Source organism: Pseudopodoces humilis, chromosome 14, assembly GCF_049639895.1.
Source record: "Pseudopodoces humilis isolate 2021_Gansu_Grassland_sample_001 chromosome 14, ASM4963989v1, whole genome shotgun sequence".
Lineage (NCBI taxonomy): Eukaryota > Metazoa > Chordata > Aves > Passeriformes > Paridae > Pseudopodoces > Pseudopodoces humilis.
The window spans coordinates 6,668,803-6,684,716 of NC_142213.1; the positions used below are offsets into that span (position 1 = coordinate 6,668,803).

Genomic DNA, 15,914 nt, shown 5'->3' on the forward strand with positions numbered 1-15,914 from the left:
ACTTTTTGTATCAAACTGGTCTGTATGGATATCTAAATATATATATTGTAACTGTATATGTAATCTAAATATAACAAGTCTAAATCTGTAACTATATAAACATTCTCTCAAGTAAGGGAAGATCATTCTGTCAAGATCACCTTGTGTCAGACCTGTAACTTCAGCTGCAGAGGAAGAGACTGCAGCTCTTGCCTTAAGTAGGTCTCCAGTTGCTCCGACAATCATGGCTTTGGAATGATGACAAGGGCCTGTTTATTGCTATGGAGACATGGAAAAAGAATGGAAACATGGAATTATGTGTGTCATATACAGAAGAATGAACTCATAAGTCTGCTCAAGGATCTTGTTTTTCTTCCTGCTGGCCGTGGTTTCACGGCAGGAGTTTTGTAGTGTACTGTCAAGGCATAATTGTATTGAAAAACATACATAAATGTAAACAAAGACTGTAGCCAAATGCATCCAACTGACAACCAAAGGAGCCTTTGTGAGCAGCAGCCGGTCAGCCGGGGTCCCTCATCCGTGCGCTCGCAGCCCAGAGCCGCCGGTTGTTCCCGTTGCTGGGGTTTGCCGGAGCCCCCGTGGCTGCGCTCGCTTCCTTCTTCAGTCCCGGGCCCGCCATGGCGCGCGCTCCGTTTACCCGTCGCCACGGCAACGGCCACGCCCGCAGGACTCCCCCCACGCGCGCCGCCATAGCTGCCCACGCAGCGCCTGACGCGCGGACGCCGCGCGGCGGCCGAAACCGGCCCGTGAGCGGAGGTTGCCGGCGGGCGCCTGCGAGCGCTGGGCGGCCCTTGGGCTCCGGGCTGCCGCGGTGCACGCTGGGAATGGGAGTCTCGCACCCTACCTCACTGATGGGAGCAGGGCGGAACGGGGACACGATTCCCAGCGTGCAGCGCGCCGAAGGGGGGACGGGGCTTTGCATGCTCTGCCTCTCGGGAGTTGTAGTCTCGGCGAGAGCCAGGGACGAGCGAGTGGGAGTGACGAGGACTGCGCTTCCCGTCGGGCGGCGCGGCCCCATTGTGGGCACGCTCGCAGCCCATTGGCTGCCGGCCGCGGCCGGGCCTCGCTCCCCGCCCGCTGACACAAAGCGGGTCCAAGATGGCGGAGGCGGGCGCGGGGGGCCCGCACGGCGGGGACGCGGCGCCGCCGGGGCCGCCCGAGGAGCAGGAGCTGAGCCGGCGCCTCCGCCGCCTCTACCCCGCCGTCAACCAGGACGAGACGCCGCTGCCGCGCTCCTGGAGCCCCAAGGACAAGTACAACTACATCGGCCTCTCGCAGGGCAACCTGCGCGTCCACTACAAAGGTGCCGGGCTGGGGCGGCGGCGCCGGGTTCGGCCTCGGCCCGGAGCGGGACGGCCCCGGCGTGGCCCTCGGCCCGGCCGCTCCGCGGGGCCCGCCGGGCGCGGGCTGAGGCGGCAGCGGGTCCGGCGGCCCCGGGGCAGGGGCGCCGTGAGCAGCGCGGGGACGGGCGGCGCCGAGCTCCGGTCGCGGGGCGCTGCTTGTCCCGGGGCCCCGGCTGGGCGGCTCGGGAACGGAGGCGCTGGGGAGCCGGGGGCTCTCCCCGGCGGAGTGTGTGGCCTTATATAACGCTGTGCAGTGTCGCTTGCCCGGGCCCGGTGCGGCCAGACCGGCTGTTTACTCTGTCATCTTGCTTAAAACCCAGCCCAGGGGTCGGATGGCCCCGAAACGCTGCGTAATTGGGGCTTTGGCTCCTCGGGTTTACACTAAATAGTTGCTCGCAGACTTGTAGTGTGATGTTTTCCTTGCTCGCTACTGGAGCTGTTCTCCCTACCCACCCAGCGGAGAGCTGATTATTCCTTTTCCTGCCTGGCTAGTAAACACTGATGTCATTCCTCTCTTGTGTAATCATTTTTGTCTTCTGTCTGTGTACACTGGTCTTCAAATTATGTCTGTGGGGAGGGGGAGAGGTGGTACTGAGAGTCTTTCACAAAAACTCATAGCAAAAACAAAGGGAAAACTGAAATGCTTGTGCTGTAGGAATTGTTCTTGGTGGCAGTGCAGGGTTGTATATGCTGGTTCTCTGGAAAGTGTGTTTTAAATGGCTGGCTCCGTGTAGAAACAGATCCCTCCTGGTTTCAGATAGTGAGGTTTTAGATCAGGATATGTGATAGGCCAGATCCCCTCAGTACTTACATTTCTGTTCTTTCTTAGGTCACGGTAAAAATCACAAAGATGCTGCCTCGGTCAGGGCCACTCACCCCATCCCTGCAGCCTGTGGCATTTATTACTTTGAAGTGAAGATCGTCAGTAAAGGTAGAGATGGGTAAGTGCCTCATTGCAGCTCAGTGGCTGGGGATGTGTCTGGCAGCTCTGCTGGACTCTGGCCTCCTTTCCAGAAGTGTTGGAGGTCCCGTGGCTGCTGGGTGCAGCAGGCAGGTACAGCATGGGCAGGTTTTGTCCTCCTGATGAATGGATGTAAATGAGGTGGAATGCCCTGGAAGCAGAGGCACTGGCACAGCTGTGTCCTGAGCCCTTGGCGATGGGCACTTCTAAAAAATTCAGTAAACTGAGGATCTCTGGTGCAATATGAATTAAAATAGGTTTTCTTCTTGCTAGCAAGGTCTGGTGACTCTGATTTCTGGAATTATGATGCCTCAGAAGTGAAGTGAAGCAGAAGGGAGGAAGGTTGAGCTTAATTTTGGACTGCTGCAGTGAGGTTGATGTGGTGAAGAGTACTGGAGCACTGGGGAAAGTAATAAAGGGGCATTTCTAACAAGGTCTGGAGTTCTCTTGTTAACATGGATTTAATTTTTGCTCATTTTGAAGGTGTCAATCTGTTCTGTGTGGATGGCCCTGGCATTATTCATTGTTAAAGGATGAATATGGCAGGAATATTATCTGGAGGGGAAAGCCACACAGGAGGAGGGTTTGGGTGCAATTAATTAATCCAGTCCTTCAAGTGTGATATTTGATCTCTGACCAGTTTAAGGGTTGTGGGGAAGGGCAGCAGATGTTCCTACTAAAAACCAAATGAAAGTGAAAACTTGTTATAGTTGAATTTTTTTGCTGTCATTGTTGAATTGAGAAGTGGCCTACTTGTAAAGGGACTTGTGAAGGATCTCAGGTTGTGCTGCATTTAGGCCCTTGATAATTACTAGGTTATCTGCAAAGGTGGATGCTGGGCTGAATTCCTTATAAATGCGGGGAAAAGACCATCCTTATTCCTTCGTTTCACTGACCTGGCTGTTAACTGCTTGTCTGTTTTGAAACACTGCCCTTGATTAGTTTATGTAACTGCTAAAACTGAAATAATTTGCAGTGAGCTTCAAGACAATTTTCCAAAGAAATCACATTACGAAAGGTCACTGAACAGCACTTAATCCTTACTGCAGTCTAGATCAACCTTAAAGGGAGATAATGGAATTTTCTGCTTGTCTCCCAAGATCAGAGTTTTCTGTATTAATGATCTGTTGTTTTTATTGTATTCTGTAATTACAGTGACTTTCCAAGAATAATTCCAAAGAGACAACCATGTGTGTTAACACAACAACCTGAACAGGAGCTGCTGATAGCTCTGGTCTGAGGTCAGGGCAGTGCCGAGGCTTTGAGAGCTTCTCTGATGTCTCAGCCATTCTTGTGCCTTGTTTTTCTTTTGCTGGTAGAGAGAGATCCAAGTTTTATCTCGCACAGGGTGGTGCTGGGGATTTGTGGTTGTGAATTTCCACTGTAGCTGCTGCCTAGCTGTCACTTGAGAAGGTGCTTTTGTGTATCTCACCTTTAATAGTTTGAATTGTTCCTGCTGGAGGCTCAGTGTGTTGTACTAGTGAACTGTGGCAGAGATTTCTTCTGAGGAGGCTCCACAATGTTTATTCCATCATGGTGACTTCATTTTAAAGGATTGAAGGTCCAGTCATTTGAAGAAGGGATTGAGGGAATGAAGTTTTCAAGCAGTGTAAGTGGCAAAGCCTGTCCTTAGGAATAACACTGGAAGGAAGCCCTTTAGCAAGGGGAGAGGAAGAGGTTTTCAGAATGGGTATTTCAGCCTTTGCCCTAGAGCTGGTTTGTCTTCTGTATGAGGTAGTGAGGAAATGATGTGAAGTTATTCCCTGTGTATCTCTTTCTGGAGTTTGTGATGGCATTTCACATTTAGGTATAAAATGTGAGTGATTTGCTTTTGAAACAAGACTTGCTCAAGAAAGGCTTTTGTGAACTGAATTTCAGGAAGTGTTGAGGAGTCTGATTTTGCTCAAAACTGTTGTTTTTCTGTGCTCAGCATTGTTAGTTTAGGGTTCTGCACTCTGGTTAGATACTGACACTTGCTAATAAACAACAGAATCTAAGGTTTTAGATAAGAAGTGGGATAGAAGCTCCCCGTGGCTCTTAATAGAGAAGTAAGAATCCCAAAGTTCACAAGATGCTTTTTGCAGCCTGCCAAGGGATGTTGCCTGTGTGTGACATGCTCTGATAAGAGGCTTCTTGAATTGGCATCAGACAGTGCCATTTTAGATTGGTGATGTCACTGTGGGAAAGAAACCTGAGCTGTGGAGATGACTCAGGTGTCAGGACCACCATTTTAACTTCTTCCCTGTTTTTCATTGGACTAAGGGGATTTAAAACCAGTATGCTGTGGTTCTCTCCTGTTTTCTCCCACCAGATCACATCCTAGCAGTCAAAACACACATCCCTGCCTCCCCCTGTTTTCCAGGCTGAGAACTCCTGTGCTCACCCCAGAGCTAGCACAGGGGAAGAGGGAGGGAGAGACTGCAGCAGCATAGGCACAAGTTACTTTGCCCTGCCACAGTTGGTAGAAAAATTTCCTCTTTTGCACTGCCTTGTCTCCCCTGTGCCTTAATGCACCTGCCCCAGAAAGGTGCTTTTGTTAAGGAAGCAAACAAAATGATTTATGAAAACTCTGCCTTTGTCATCACTGGACTTTTCTGCCTCAGCATTGGTAAAATCATTTGCTGGTGGTTATTTTAAAGCAAGTACAGCATCCAAAAAGTCCATTTGGTGTATGTAAGAAACTTCTGAGATAGATCAGCTTTTCTTAGCTTTGGATCTTTCACTGCTCATGAGATAAAACCACAGTCCTTTGAGAGGCACAAGTGTGATTCAAACTTACTTTTAGTTGAATGGTGGCTATTTTTTATCCTGGTGGATTTAGACTTCATAAATAAGAGGTCATGTTGATTTACTGAGTTTGTTTTTTGTGCAGTTTTGTTTAGTTTTTTTTTTTTTTCTGGGAGAGGGGAGGCTGCCAGGATACCATTGAAAAATTGTCTTGACAAGATTTCTAGGTAACATGGAACAAATCAGATGTGTCAGTCTTTTGATATGTTGAGGGGGGAGGTGTTCTTACCCTCATAAGAGAGGAGAATTTAATTTGCAGTCTCTTGTCCCAGCCCTCTTGTCACCTCCTTGTCTGTGCTGAGCACACAGGGAGTGGTTCCACAGCACTTTAGGATGATATATGTCAGTGCTGTGGGATTCTGCCCTTGCATTTGCTGTATGCCTCTACTCCTTCCCTCACGCAGACAGGCTGTTACCCTGTCCTGTGATGAGCTGGTTCAGGGAGATAACTGGTGGAAAGCTGGCCAAAAAGTAATGGATGATGATTTCATCTACTGACGTCACTTTCAGAAATTGCTCCTTTTTTTTTTTCTCATTAAGTTGAGGACACTTTTCAGGGTTCCCTTTATTAATTGAAGGCAAGTCAACAAAGGGATGGCTCAAGCTGAGAGATGAAAGGGTAGGATTGCAGCAATCCTCAATTCCATTCAAAGTTTTCTTGAACAGTTTTGTTTTAAGACTTGCTGGTAGCTAATTCCTGAGACGTGTGCTTGTCACCTGAGTGTTGTCAACTGGAACAAAAGGACAAGAGGCAATGGGTCACAAGTTGTGGCAAAGGAAATGCCAGCTGGACATAAGAAAGAATTTTCCTTTGTGAAAATGGTTGTGCACCTAAACAGGATGCCTGGAAAGGCACTGGCATCTCCCTCATCAAATCTGCCTGAGGGAGCCCTCAGTCTGCTGACTGATAGAAGTTTCAGAGTTACTTATGCTTTGGGCAGAAGGATGAAGAAGGAATGTCCCAAGGTCCCTTCCTGTCCAAACCTCTCCATGAATCTGTGAATGGCCTTCTTCCAGCACTCCTCTGATGAGCAGATTGGCAGAAATGCCTGTGACTCCTCTGTTCCTGAGCTGCCACAAATAGCTCAGGCTTTATCCCAGTACTGTTCGTAACAGTTCAACCTTCGCTGTATTTGCAGCACTGAACTCTTGTCCTCTCTCCCTCCAATACATGGTTCTGTTTGGTGCTGATTTGTCAGCACATCTCACAGCCTCTCTTTCCCCACTACACGATCTCTGCTTGGTAAACAGGAACAGGGAGAGACTCATCAGGGTAGGGCAGCCAACCCACAGCTCAGAGGCTGTTGTGACTCAGAAGGATAAGTCATCCTTGTTGTCCTCTTTATGCTGGGGCAAGGTGAGCTGTCTGGGGGTGACACTGCATGTTCCTGACCACCAGTTTGGTTTCTTGACTGGTTTTACCTCCCCCAGCCACGTGCTGGGTTGTGATGGAGTGTGACTGGGGAGGACATTTCAGAGGCCAACCCTGATGATGCATGGGTTCTGAATTCTGGCAGAAGTCACCTGTCTTGCCGCCTCCTCTCCATTTCTGAGCTGCTGGAACAGACAGCCCAGCAGCCTGTGGATTGCTGTCTTTCTGGGAATGGTTTGGTCTTGGACAGCTGCTTACTCAAGGATACTTTGCTGTGCTGGCATCCTCACCTCTCTGGTGGGGACAGAGGCGCTGTCTTCCCATAGTGACTCTGTGCAAGCACAGCAGGTGTGTTCTGTGGGCAGAGGAGGTGCCAGGGGGCCCAGCCCTCTATACCAGGGCAGCCCAGTGGTTTCATGAGGACTTTGAGCCATCCCAGAAAGCATCTCAGTCTGGCTTTTCTTTTTGCCAAGATGTGTTTTTGTGTGCCACCACTAGTGACTGTGTTGTGAGCTTGATTGTGCTCACAGCCTTTTTGCTGGATCAGTACTTGAAACAGTGAGTTCTGCATTAGGTGGAGACCCAGAAAGGCAGGAGAGGGAAGCTGGAAAGACATAAACCACAGGGAATGCTGGTATCCTTCTTTCAGCACCATTCCACAGTTGCTTTGAGCTGTGCAGCCTGTTGTCCAGAGATGTTGGTCAGCACTAGTTTAGGTTGAGGAGAGTTTTCTGAGAGAGGGAGGAAAGAGTTCTTTGAAGAGAGTGGCTGAAGAGCTAATCAAGCTTAGTCCATACCATAGTTTATTTAAAATCTTCCTTTAGCTTTCATACACAAGTGCACCATAAGCCAGACTTAAAAATAGCTTAGTTTCTCTCTGACTGAAAAAGAAAAATAAAGGTCAGATGTGTTGGTTGGTTGCGGTCTGTACATTAGTAACAAATCATCTGCCCCTTTTCCTTGCTTATGTTTCTCCTTGCCAACTTTCCATTTCTCCTCAGCATATGGTGAGTGTGATGGCTCTGTGAAAAGCCTTTTGCTCGTGTTCTCTAATGGGTTCCAGATGCTGACAGAGGCCTGTCCATGCAGAGTTCTGACAGCATTGTCTGCTTATGCTCAGACATTTTGGAGTGCCCTGCCTGTCTGGATAAAGGATATTCTGTAAGAACTGGGGATTTTTTGTGTGATCTCTGTTTTGTCACTGGTAAGCCTGTAAATAATTGTTTTCCTCCCCCCCTTTTTATATTTTTCCATCCTGGTTTCCAAGAATCCAAAATCAGCACAGAGGGGGTTGTTCAGATTGCAGGTAGGTCTGCTTGTTTGAATTTATGCTTTTTTGCAGACACTCACTTTAACTACCCAACACATAAATAAAGCCCCCAAGTAGATTTCATAAACAGTTTCTGCCTTGTTCCAAATTTGCAGATTGCCCAAGCAAGTCCTTGCTTAGCTACCAACTGTGCCATGGTGCTCTCAGGTGTAGAGACTCATTTTCTGCAGAGGTTTCATGTCAGTTGATGACACCTCGTACAAGTTGTTATTTCTTTGTTATTTCTTTGTCATTGTTCTGTTACACTCTTCCAAAAGGCAGTAATATTGAGAGAAGCTTTTCAGTGTAAAGGAGTCGTGAGTTTGGAATATCTGTTTTGCAGTTGATGGCTTTTTTTAATTCCTTTATTTTTTTATCAGTGAAGTGGAAATTGAAACTGAGTGTTTTATAGCAGTATCATGTGCCATCCATTGTAATAGTTGAGTATCAATTTATCATTAAAATAATCTGTGAAATAAAGCAATGAAATGGAAGCAGTGATGGTGATATGTGACTTTTCCACTTGTGATGTGTGGATTTAGGTATGTCTGAGGTCTGAGATTTCCTAGATTTCAGACTGTGATAATTATTTTTGTTGCTGTTGGGGTTTTCAGTTCAGCTTCTTAGGAAATTTTTCGCAGTAAAGAAGAAAAATTTCAGGAAAGGGTTATTTTTGTTTGGTTATTTTTTTCATCCCCTCTCCCTCTGCTATTTCTGAGTATCTGTTATAGAAAATTTAAGAATGTGACAAAAGCAAAATCTAGCGAAATCAATATGTAAAACATTGCTATGCTCAGTTCTTCAGAATATGTTTGCAGTTAAATCAAATCACAGAATAATGGGAACTAATTATTTACATATTCTAAGCTTGCAGATCTAAGGAATTCTATTTAATAATTAAATTTTGTTTGCTGGATAACTTTTATATAGGAAAAACCTTTTTCTTTCACTCGAAAAGCCTTGAAATGATGAACTGCTGAAGAATTTATCATCCAGTGTGAAACTTTGACTCTTTTTCTTCAGCTCTCCACTGAAGCTGAATTGTGTTAATTGTGTTATGTCAGCTCTGTGGCCAGACTAATTTTTAAACTGCTTTTCTAGCAATGGGATTTACATTGTACCTGTGATATAAGACTGGATCTCTGTTTCCACACTACAATCTGCCTGCTTGTTTACAATTTCTTTGTATTGATGCTTGGGTCCACATGAAGCCTTTGTCCCTTGTTGTGGAGATGTCAGTGTGTAAAGGTCTGTGAGTTCAGTGTGTGGTGCTTTCCCAGCACTCACCCCAGCTCTGACTTTCTGCTGCTGTTTAAAGAGAAAGTGTTCTTATTTCACCAGTGCATCTCTCAAAACTTCAGGTGTTACTTTTTCTCTGAGATATTTTCCACCATTATTAATCCCTCATCCAGATCTTATGTAAATATTACCGTTACATCTTTCTGTAATTTCATTAATTATTAGCAGGTAAATTCTCATTTCATAAGAATTGTTACCATCCAAGTCTAAACCAGAGGAAATTAGCCTATGAGAATGTGAGAATACCCCTTAAGAGACAGCTAGCTGGTGGTGGAGTGTTTGCTTCTGATTTGGGTATTGCATTTATATTGTTCCGCCTGTTTTTCAGAGGAAAAAACAGAGGCTCAGAGTGCATTTTGAATCTGTCTGTTATTTGGACTGAAGTGCAGGATTAGTCACCAGAATGAAACAGTCTTTAAATGACTTGCCCTCTTTTGGATGCCTTTCTGTTAGACATTTGTGGTAACTCTTAGCATCTTTTTTTACTGTTTTCTAGGCTTTGTTCATGTCAGAAAAAATGTTCTGTTATTTAGGCTGGCAATCAAACAATCTTAAGTCCATACAGTTGTGGAAACCTGTTGTGGAAACTTCCCTGATACATTTTCAGTGACTCTGAGCAGTGCATTTGGAAGTGAGGTTTGTTAATCAGCAGGACAACCTGAACAAAAATCCTCCTTATTCAGCTGGGTGTAACCAGAATAAATAATCAGTGAGTGAGTATCAGTAATGCTTTGTGCTGTTCCCAGGCTTTAGGCACCATTTGCCACTGCTATGGTTTGTGTGTGAACTTTGTTGGATATCAGCTGACTTGGAGAACGAGTCAGCTGCCAAGAGTGAAAAATATGGTAAATTGGTGAGACACATTTGCTTCAGCTACATTTGCATTTGACCACAGGGTTTGGGGTTCTGTTTTGGTGATGATTGGGGCAGATAGAGAAACCGGTTATTCTTGACAGATTTTAGTGGTGATTTTATCCTGGTGGTGCTCATATTGTGCCTTTTCTTTCTTAAATGGTGCTCAGGTCAAGTCTTCATCTCTGTATTTTCCATCTTTCAGTGTTAATTAATTAAACATTGTTAATCTGCATCATCAGTCTTCCTTTCCTGAAGGTAGCACAGACAAGGGATGGGTTTGTCCTTCTTACAGCTAGCACATACCAGTTGAACACGATCCTAAAATTGGAAGGGAGCTGGGAATATGATACCTTGGTCTGTCAAAAATAGCTTTTCATTCTTCCTCTGTCATTTTGTCACTAATTACTCATAACCACCCTGAGAAGATGTGTTATGTTACCAGATTGCTGCCTCTCAGTTTTGTCCTGCTCACTCACCTTCCTTTCCACAGTCTTCAGCTTTTAAGGATTCTCTGCCTTTCTAAGGGCTGATGTACAATGGACTCCTCCTTGCCTCAGGACACTTGCAGTTGTTTTTAATGAGCTCTTATAAAATTTATTTTCTTCCCTTTATCCCCTTCTTTTCAGCCTTGTATTATTTGTCTTTATTGACCTCTTCTTGGGGAATTTTGATTCTTCCTGGAGCCCTTTGGTGCTATTTCTGAAGCACCATCACAGAACAGCACAATATGCACAAATAAAACCAGAACCACTTCCACTCTAGAGATCATATTCCATTATGAAGTAGTTCCAAAATATTTGTTGTTAGACTGAGGAATTGGAGACTGTTGGAATCCAGTATTTTATATGCCATAGGTAAATTTTTTAAACAGATGTAACTTGTTTTTTCACTGCTTTAAAACAATGTTCCCCTTCCCCCACCAGAACTGCGACAGTGTGGTTTCAAGTGGGGAGTTGATAAGGGTTATCATTTCTAGCCACTCTTTAAACCTGGCATGAAGTCAGGACCCACCTCAGATAAGAATGATAATTCAGAGCTTTGCACAAGAGACTGTGGAAGTCTCTGAAATGCCACCAGTGTGGTGTATTATTCACCTCTAACTAAATAATTTAGTTTGTTTATTTTAGATTTAACTGTGCACGTTGAAAGAGTAAGGGTGCACGATAGCTGGGAGGACAGGATTCCTGCCACATAGGTGTGGTTATTAGAAAAAACTGCAGGATACAGGAAGCCTTTGAATCATAAACCTCTGGAAGAGTGGAACATCCCTTGTTTAACTCGTAGCTCAGCAGGATTGCTTGGGTTTGGCTGAGCCACATAATAAAATGCCAATCCCAGGAATTTCTACCGCATGTTGTGTTAATGTTGGTTCACAACTGAGCAGGGAATGGCTGCTTTACTGGAAGTCATGGCTTTCAAAACAAATTATTGAACCTCTCTGGTCTTAACTCTTCCATGCTTGGACCTCAGTGCCTGTTGGCATCCCTGGCAGTCTCGTTCCAGCCTCCTGTACTGTGCCAGGGTGGGGCTGGTTCAGGAAAGAAGAGTTTTGGGCTCATAACTGTTACCCAGCCAGTGCTAAACCAATGTATTTTTTTCCCCTTTGTTTCCCCAGCTTTCAGATGGGTTAAATTTTGTCTGCCATCTGGGTTGAACCTCACAGCCACTTGAAAGAAGAGTGTCAGGGATTGTTTCACCATCCTGACTTGGTATCTTTCAACAGGTTAAACAATAAATACAGGGGAAACCTGTATTTATTATTTATACTGTCTTTCTTCCCCTGGGAGAGCCTTAATAAATCTGCCTTGCTAATTGTCAGCTAGTGTTAAAGATGAATATTCAGTCCAAGTTTATTGGAGAAAGTCTTGTAGCTTTTAAGGGAAAGAAATACCTCCTTTTTTTTAAAGTATACTGCTTGTTCAGTGAGGACCATGGGCTAATTGCTTTTTCCCTCCTTCTGCCCTGCCTTTATTTTGAACATAACAGTGCTTCCCAAGTGCCGGATGCTTTCCATGAGATGTTCTTTGCTTCTGGGATTCTTGAAACTGAAGAATGTAGTACAGGTCTACATGAGTTCTCTTGCTGTGTTCTCCTCTGTTCTTCTCAATGGGTTCTTCAGTCCTGCACTGGAAAAGACAAATAGGTGCAAATCCTGGAATTTCAGCATTTGTCCCTTGCTGTCAAAGGGCAGGTCTGTTCTGAAGTTTTTCTGCTGGGTTCACAAGGATTTTTGTGGGTTTGCTCATACAAAATATCTTTAGACTACACAAAAAACTTTTCTTACATTGATTTTTTGGCAGGTTCTGTGGGTATCATGTTTGTTCTGGAGAAACATCTTTTGACTCAAAGAATTGCTTCTCATATGGGTGGATTCTCCTTCTGGGACAAACTAAACACAGCCATCAGTGTCTTCTCTACTTTTATGACTCTAATGCTTAGAGCAGCTTCATTGAGACATCTCTTTGTTTCACTTTAGGTCAGTCAAATGTTGTCAGTTCTGTGAAATAACTTTTCTCATTGTTTTTCAGATAATTTCTGCCCAGTGACAATATATAATTCTTCCTGAGTGAGTCAGTGCATTTGAGATCTTTTGTATCTTTTAAAACTTAAATTTTAATTTAGAACTACAGTCATCATTTTGGCTTTGCATATATTTTCCAAGGGAAAGTCTTTTATTGACAGAAACAAAAAAAAATACATATTTAAAAAAAAATCCAAAGTAAAAATGCAGCTTTGAAAACATCTGTGCTGCAGAGTCCACCACCCAAGTTGTCTTGAGGGCCAGAAGTGAATGCTGTCCTGTTTGGATGTCACTGTGCTGGAGCAGCTGAAGTACTTGGGAACTGGGAAGGCACCCAAAAAATCTTTGTGTCTTTGAGCTTAATCTTAGCACAGTCATAGTGCTGTAAGACCTTGAGGGAAGAAATCCTGGGAATACTACTGGTTGTGTGTGGAGCCAGCATCTTTTGACATGAAGAGTTTTTTACCAAGGTCCTTCATTCTCCTGCTGAGGCCAGGCAGAGCCAGGGTGTGGATGAAGCAGGCAGAGCTGATGTTGGGAAGTGTGGCTGATTCAGTCACATTTTCAGAAGCAACCAGTACTGGGCTGGGCTGAGGTGAACTAGGAGCCTGGAAAAATTTGGTGCTATGGTAACTGCTGAGGCTGCTGGTGAGTGGAAACAAGACTGTTCTGACTGAATCACCAGCATGTGTCTGTGTGTATTTTTGTCAGTCTGCTCTATTTGGAATTGTTCTACTGATGCAGCATTTTTGAAGCTTCAGATTAGGTGTGGGGAGCAGTTCCAAGTACTCAGTGTTCACCGCTGAGAAGATGGTTTTAGGAGGTCACTTTGTTTATCTTTGCATCTTACCTATGATGGATAATGGATATAAATGTATTATTACCCCAAAAATTATGTTTTTCTCTGGGTGCTGACATTCCTGTGTATTGTTTTTATTTTTTTTTTTTAAGAACCTATTTGAATCTCTCAAAACGGAACTCCAGTTAAGGGATACCCCACAGGGAGTCTATCCACGCCATTATGGCCTGAAACCTGGGGTGATACAGGCAGGAAGGCCATAGAGATTTATGTTCAATGATATTGAATATCATAATTGATTCATTATTAAAAAAAATAAAAGGCAGTAGTTTGCTCTTGATGATGTCCACAAATACTGTTTAACTAGTATTGCATTTGTTTCATACACAAAACTGATTTGGAACATTTGGAATCGAGGAAGTGAGAAGCTGTTCTGCACCAAGTTCAGAAAGCATCTGGTGCTTTTGGAGGTGGTGGAGTTGAAGACTAATTTTTTTTTCCTCCCAATTTTCAAGAGAATAGACTGATTTTTTTTTTCTCTGAGGCTTTATTGATCTTAAAGCTCGTTTCATCCATTACTTCTGGATGTAATTACATAAATTGATTGTAGATGGGAAAAGCAAAGTAGCATTTTCTAAAACAAAACCCAGCAGTTTGTGACAATTTGAAATTCTGGATCTAAGCTGTGGGCTGTGGAGTTGAAACTCAGCATAGTGAGGGAGTCTGTTTTTATTTTAGGTTGTCTGCAAATTCTATCTACAGTTCTACAGCCATTATGGTCTTATTTTTAAAGTTTGTCTTGAGCTTTAAATGGGAGCAGAAGTTGAAGAGCAAAAAACTGTGAACCAGGAAGGTTTGTGGTCATGTTCCTTTTTTTTTAGCAATATATTTCCATGGTGTTGTGTATCTAGATTAAAGTGTAATCTTAAATTTAGAATTTGTGGAGTTGTAGTGCTTGCTTTTTATAAAAATACAAGTTTCCAATCTCAATTTAAAGCTATGTAGTCTGAAAATAGAAAGATACTATTGTATAAGTTTTGTCTGTGGTTATGTGCATCAGATTTGCTGCTGTACACAAAAGAGGGGGGGATGAATCTGCATAGAAAATAATGAAGTTAAGCAGGATAAGCAGAAGTGGGCGATGACCTATTTTATCTGAATTCAACAATTAGGTTACTTCCTCTAATTTCCAGTGTTTTCCTTGGTGTTGCCACCCTTGTGCAATACGGACCCAGCAAGGGATGGGGACAAAGGGCACCCATGGAAGTGCTGCAGCTGGGATTGTGGTGAAGCTGTGCCAAGGCTGTGTGCAGAGGTGTTCCCTCTCTTCAGTTGTAGGTCTGTTCATGTCAACAGCAGCAGATGTAGAGGCAGAGGAGCAGACAAGCTCCCTCGGGCAGTGAGGAGGGATGGAGTTGGCCTGTGGCCCTGTGCCAGCAGAGTTGTGCTGCCTGATACTGAAAGGAATCTGACACCACCACATGACAAAGTGGCCACAGCTCTGCAGTGTTTTACCTTCAGCTGAGCCAAATAGATCAGGACATAAGAAACATTCCCTATGCCAAGAGGCACGTCCTGCTCTTTGAACAAAATTTCTCACAGCCAACAAATCCAGAAGGTCTGGAGCTTGGTGATGCGACCTGGTGAAGTTGGTGGGGATGGTTCTGCCAGAGAAGCAGAATGGTCTGCTCCTGGACAGGTCTTTGCTAAGTGTTTCAGACCTGCCAGTATCAGGATGATCACTCTGGTGTTATTGCTTCAGGTTTAGATGGTGCTTTTACATTGAGCTGAAGCAGTTGGGTACTTGGAATCACTTGGAGCTCCTCTCAGGCTGGAGCAGTTGGCAGAGGTGGCTCTTGTCACTGCTCTCACAGAGCTGAGCACAGTTGTAGCTGTGGACTGGGATCCTGGCTGCTTGCACACGTAGTTAAAAAAAAGCACATGGTAAAACCCACCATGTAGTAAGGAAATCTCTGTAGCAGCAGAAGAGTCCAGACTCATTAGAAACACAGAAATTGAACAAGAGCTCTCTTATCTGCCAGTGCACTAAGAAGATGGCAGGGAAGAGCTGGAGTAATCCTTGCAGACATAGGGGAAAATCTTCCATATTGTGCCTGGAAGGCTGTAAAAATATCCCCAAATTCAGTTTATTACAGATGGATTTATGTCAGATGACACTGTGGGGTTGAATTTTTAGATGCCACAAATGCCTGCTTTGGAGAAGCTCTCATGAGTCAGGGAACTCTTAAGGATGTAACTTCTGAGTTGTACTCTGAGAAGTGCAGAAAATGTTTACAGCAAAGGCGTGTTTAGAAGTTGCTCTGCAGCAGTGACCATAATCACTGATGTTTGGTATCCTTTGAGAAGGGCTGTAAAAGGCCCTGAGACCCTGCCCCTTCAGTATTCATCCAAAAACCCCACCACCCAACAACAAAAAAAGTCAGAAAGCATGCCTTGTAAATTGAAGAAGCTTGTTTAAGAACAGCTAATAAAATCAGAAGGGTAAATACTTTGAGATGGTACAGAGACTGTTTAAGAAGACATTTTATTGGAGGATCAGACAGTTGACAAAATTAGACACAGGGATGAGAGGCAATAGGGATACACACCTCAAAAGTTCAAATTTTATTCAATGAGAAAAATTGAAAGAACAAACTTTTAAGCTTAA

General features: G+C 44.3%; 1 protein-coding gene across 3 annotated transcripts in view; it reads left to right on the top strand.

Moving 5' to 3' along the window:
• The first annotated feature begins 1,077 nt into the window (after nucleotides 1-1,077).
• Nucleotides 1,078-15,914, top strand: part of RANBP10 (RAN binding protein 10) — a 66,012-nt gene continuing 51,175 nt past the window's right edge. For 2 of the 3 annotated variants that reach the window (XR_015773798.1, XM_005526266.3), the window contains exons 1-2: nucleotides 1,080-1,303; nucleotides 2,173-2,284. Coding sequence is in view for 2 of the 3 variants with exons in the window: in XM_005526266.3 (XP_005526323.2) it covers nucleotides 1,099-1,303; nucleotides 2,173-2,284 (317 nt within the window). In the remaining variant the exon portion in view is untranslated. Of the gene's footprint in view, nucleotides 1,304-2,172; nucleotides 2,285-15,914 lie in introns of all 3 variants that reach the window. The other variant, XM_088062380.1, reaches the window with a different exon arrangement.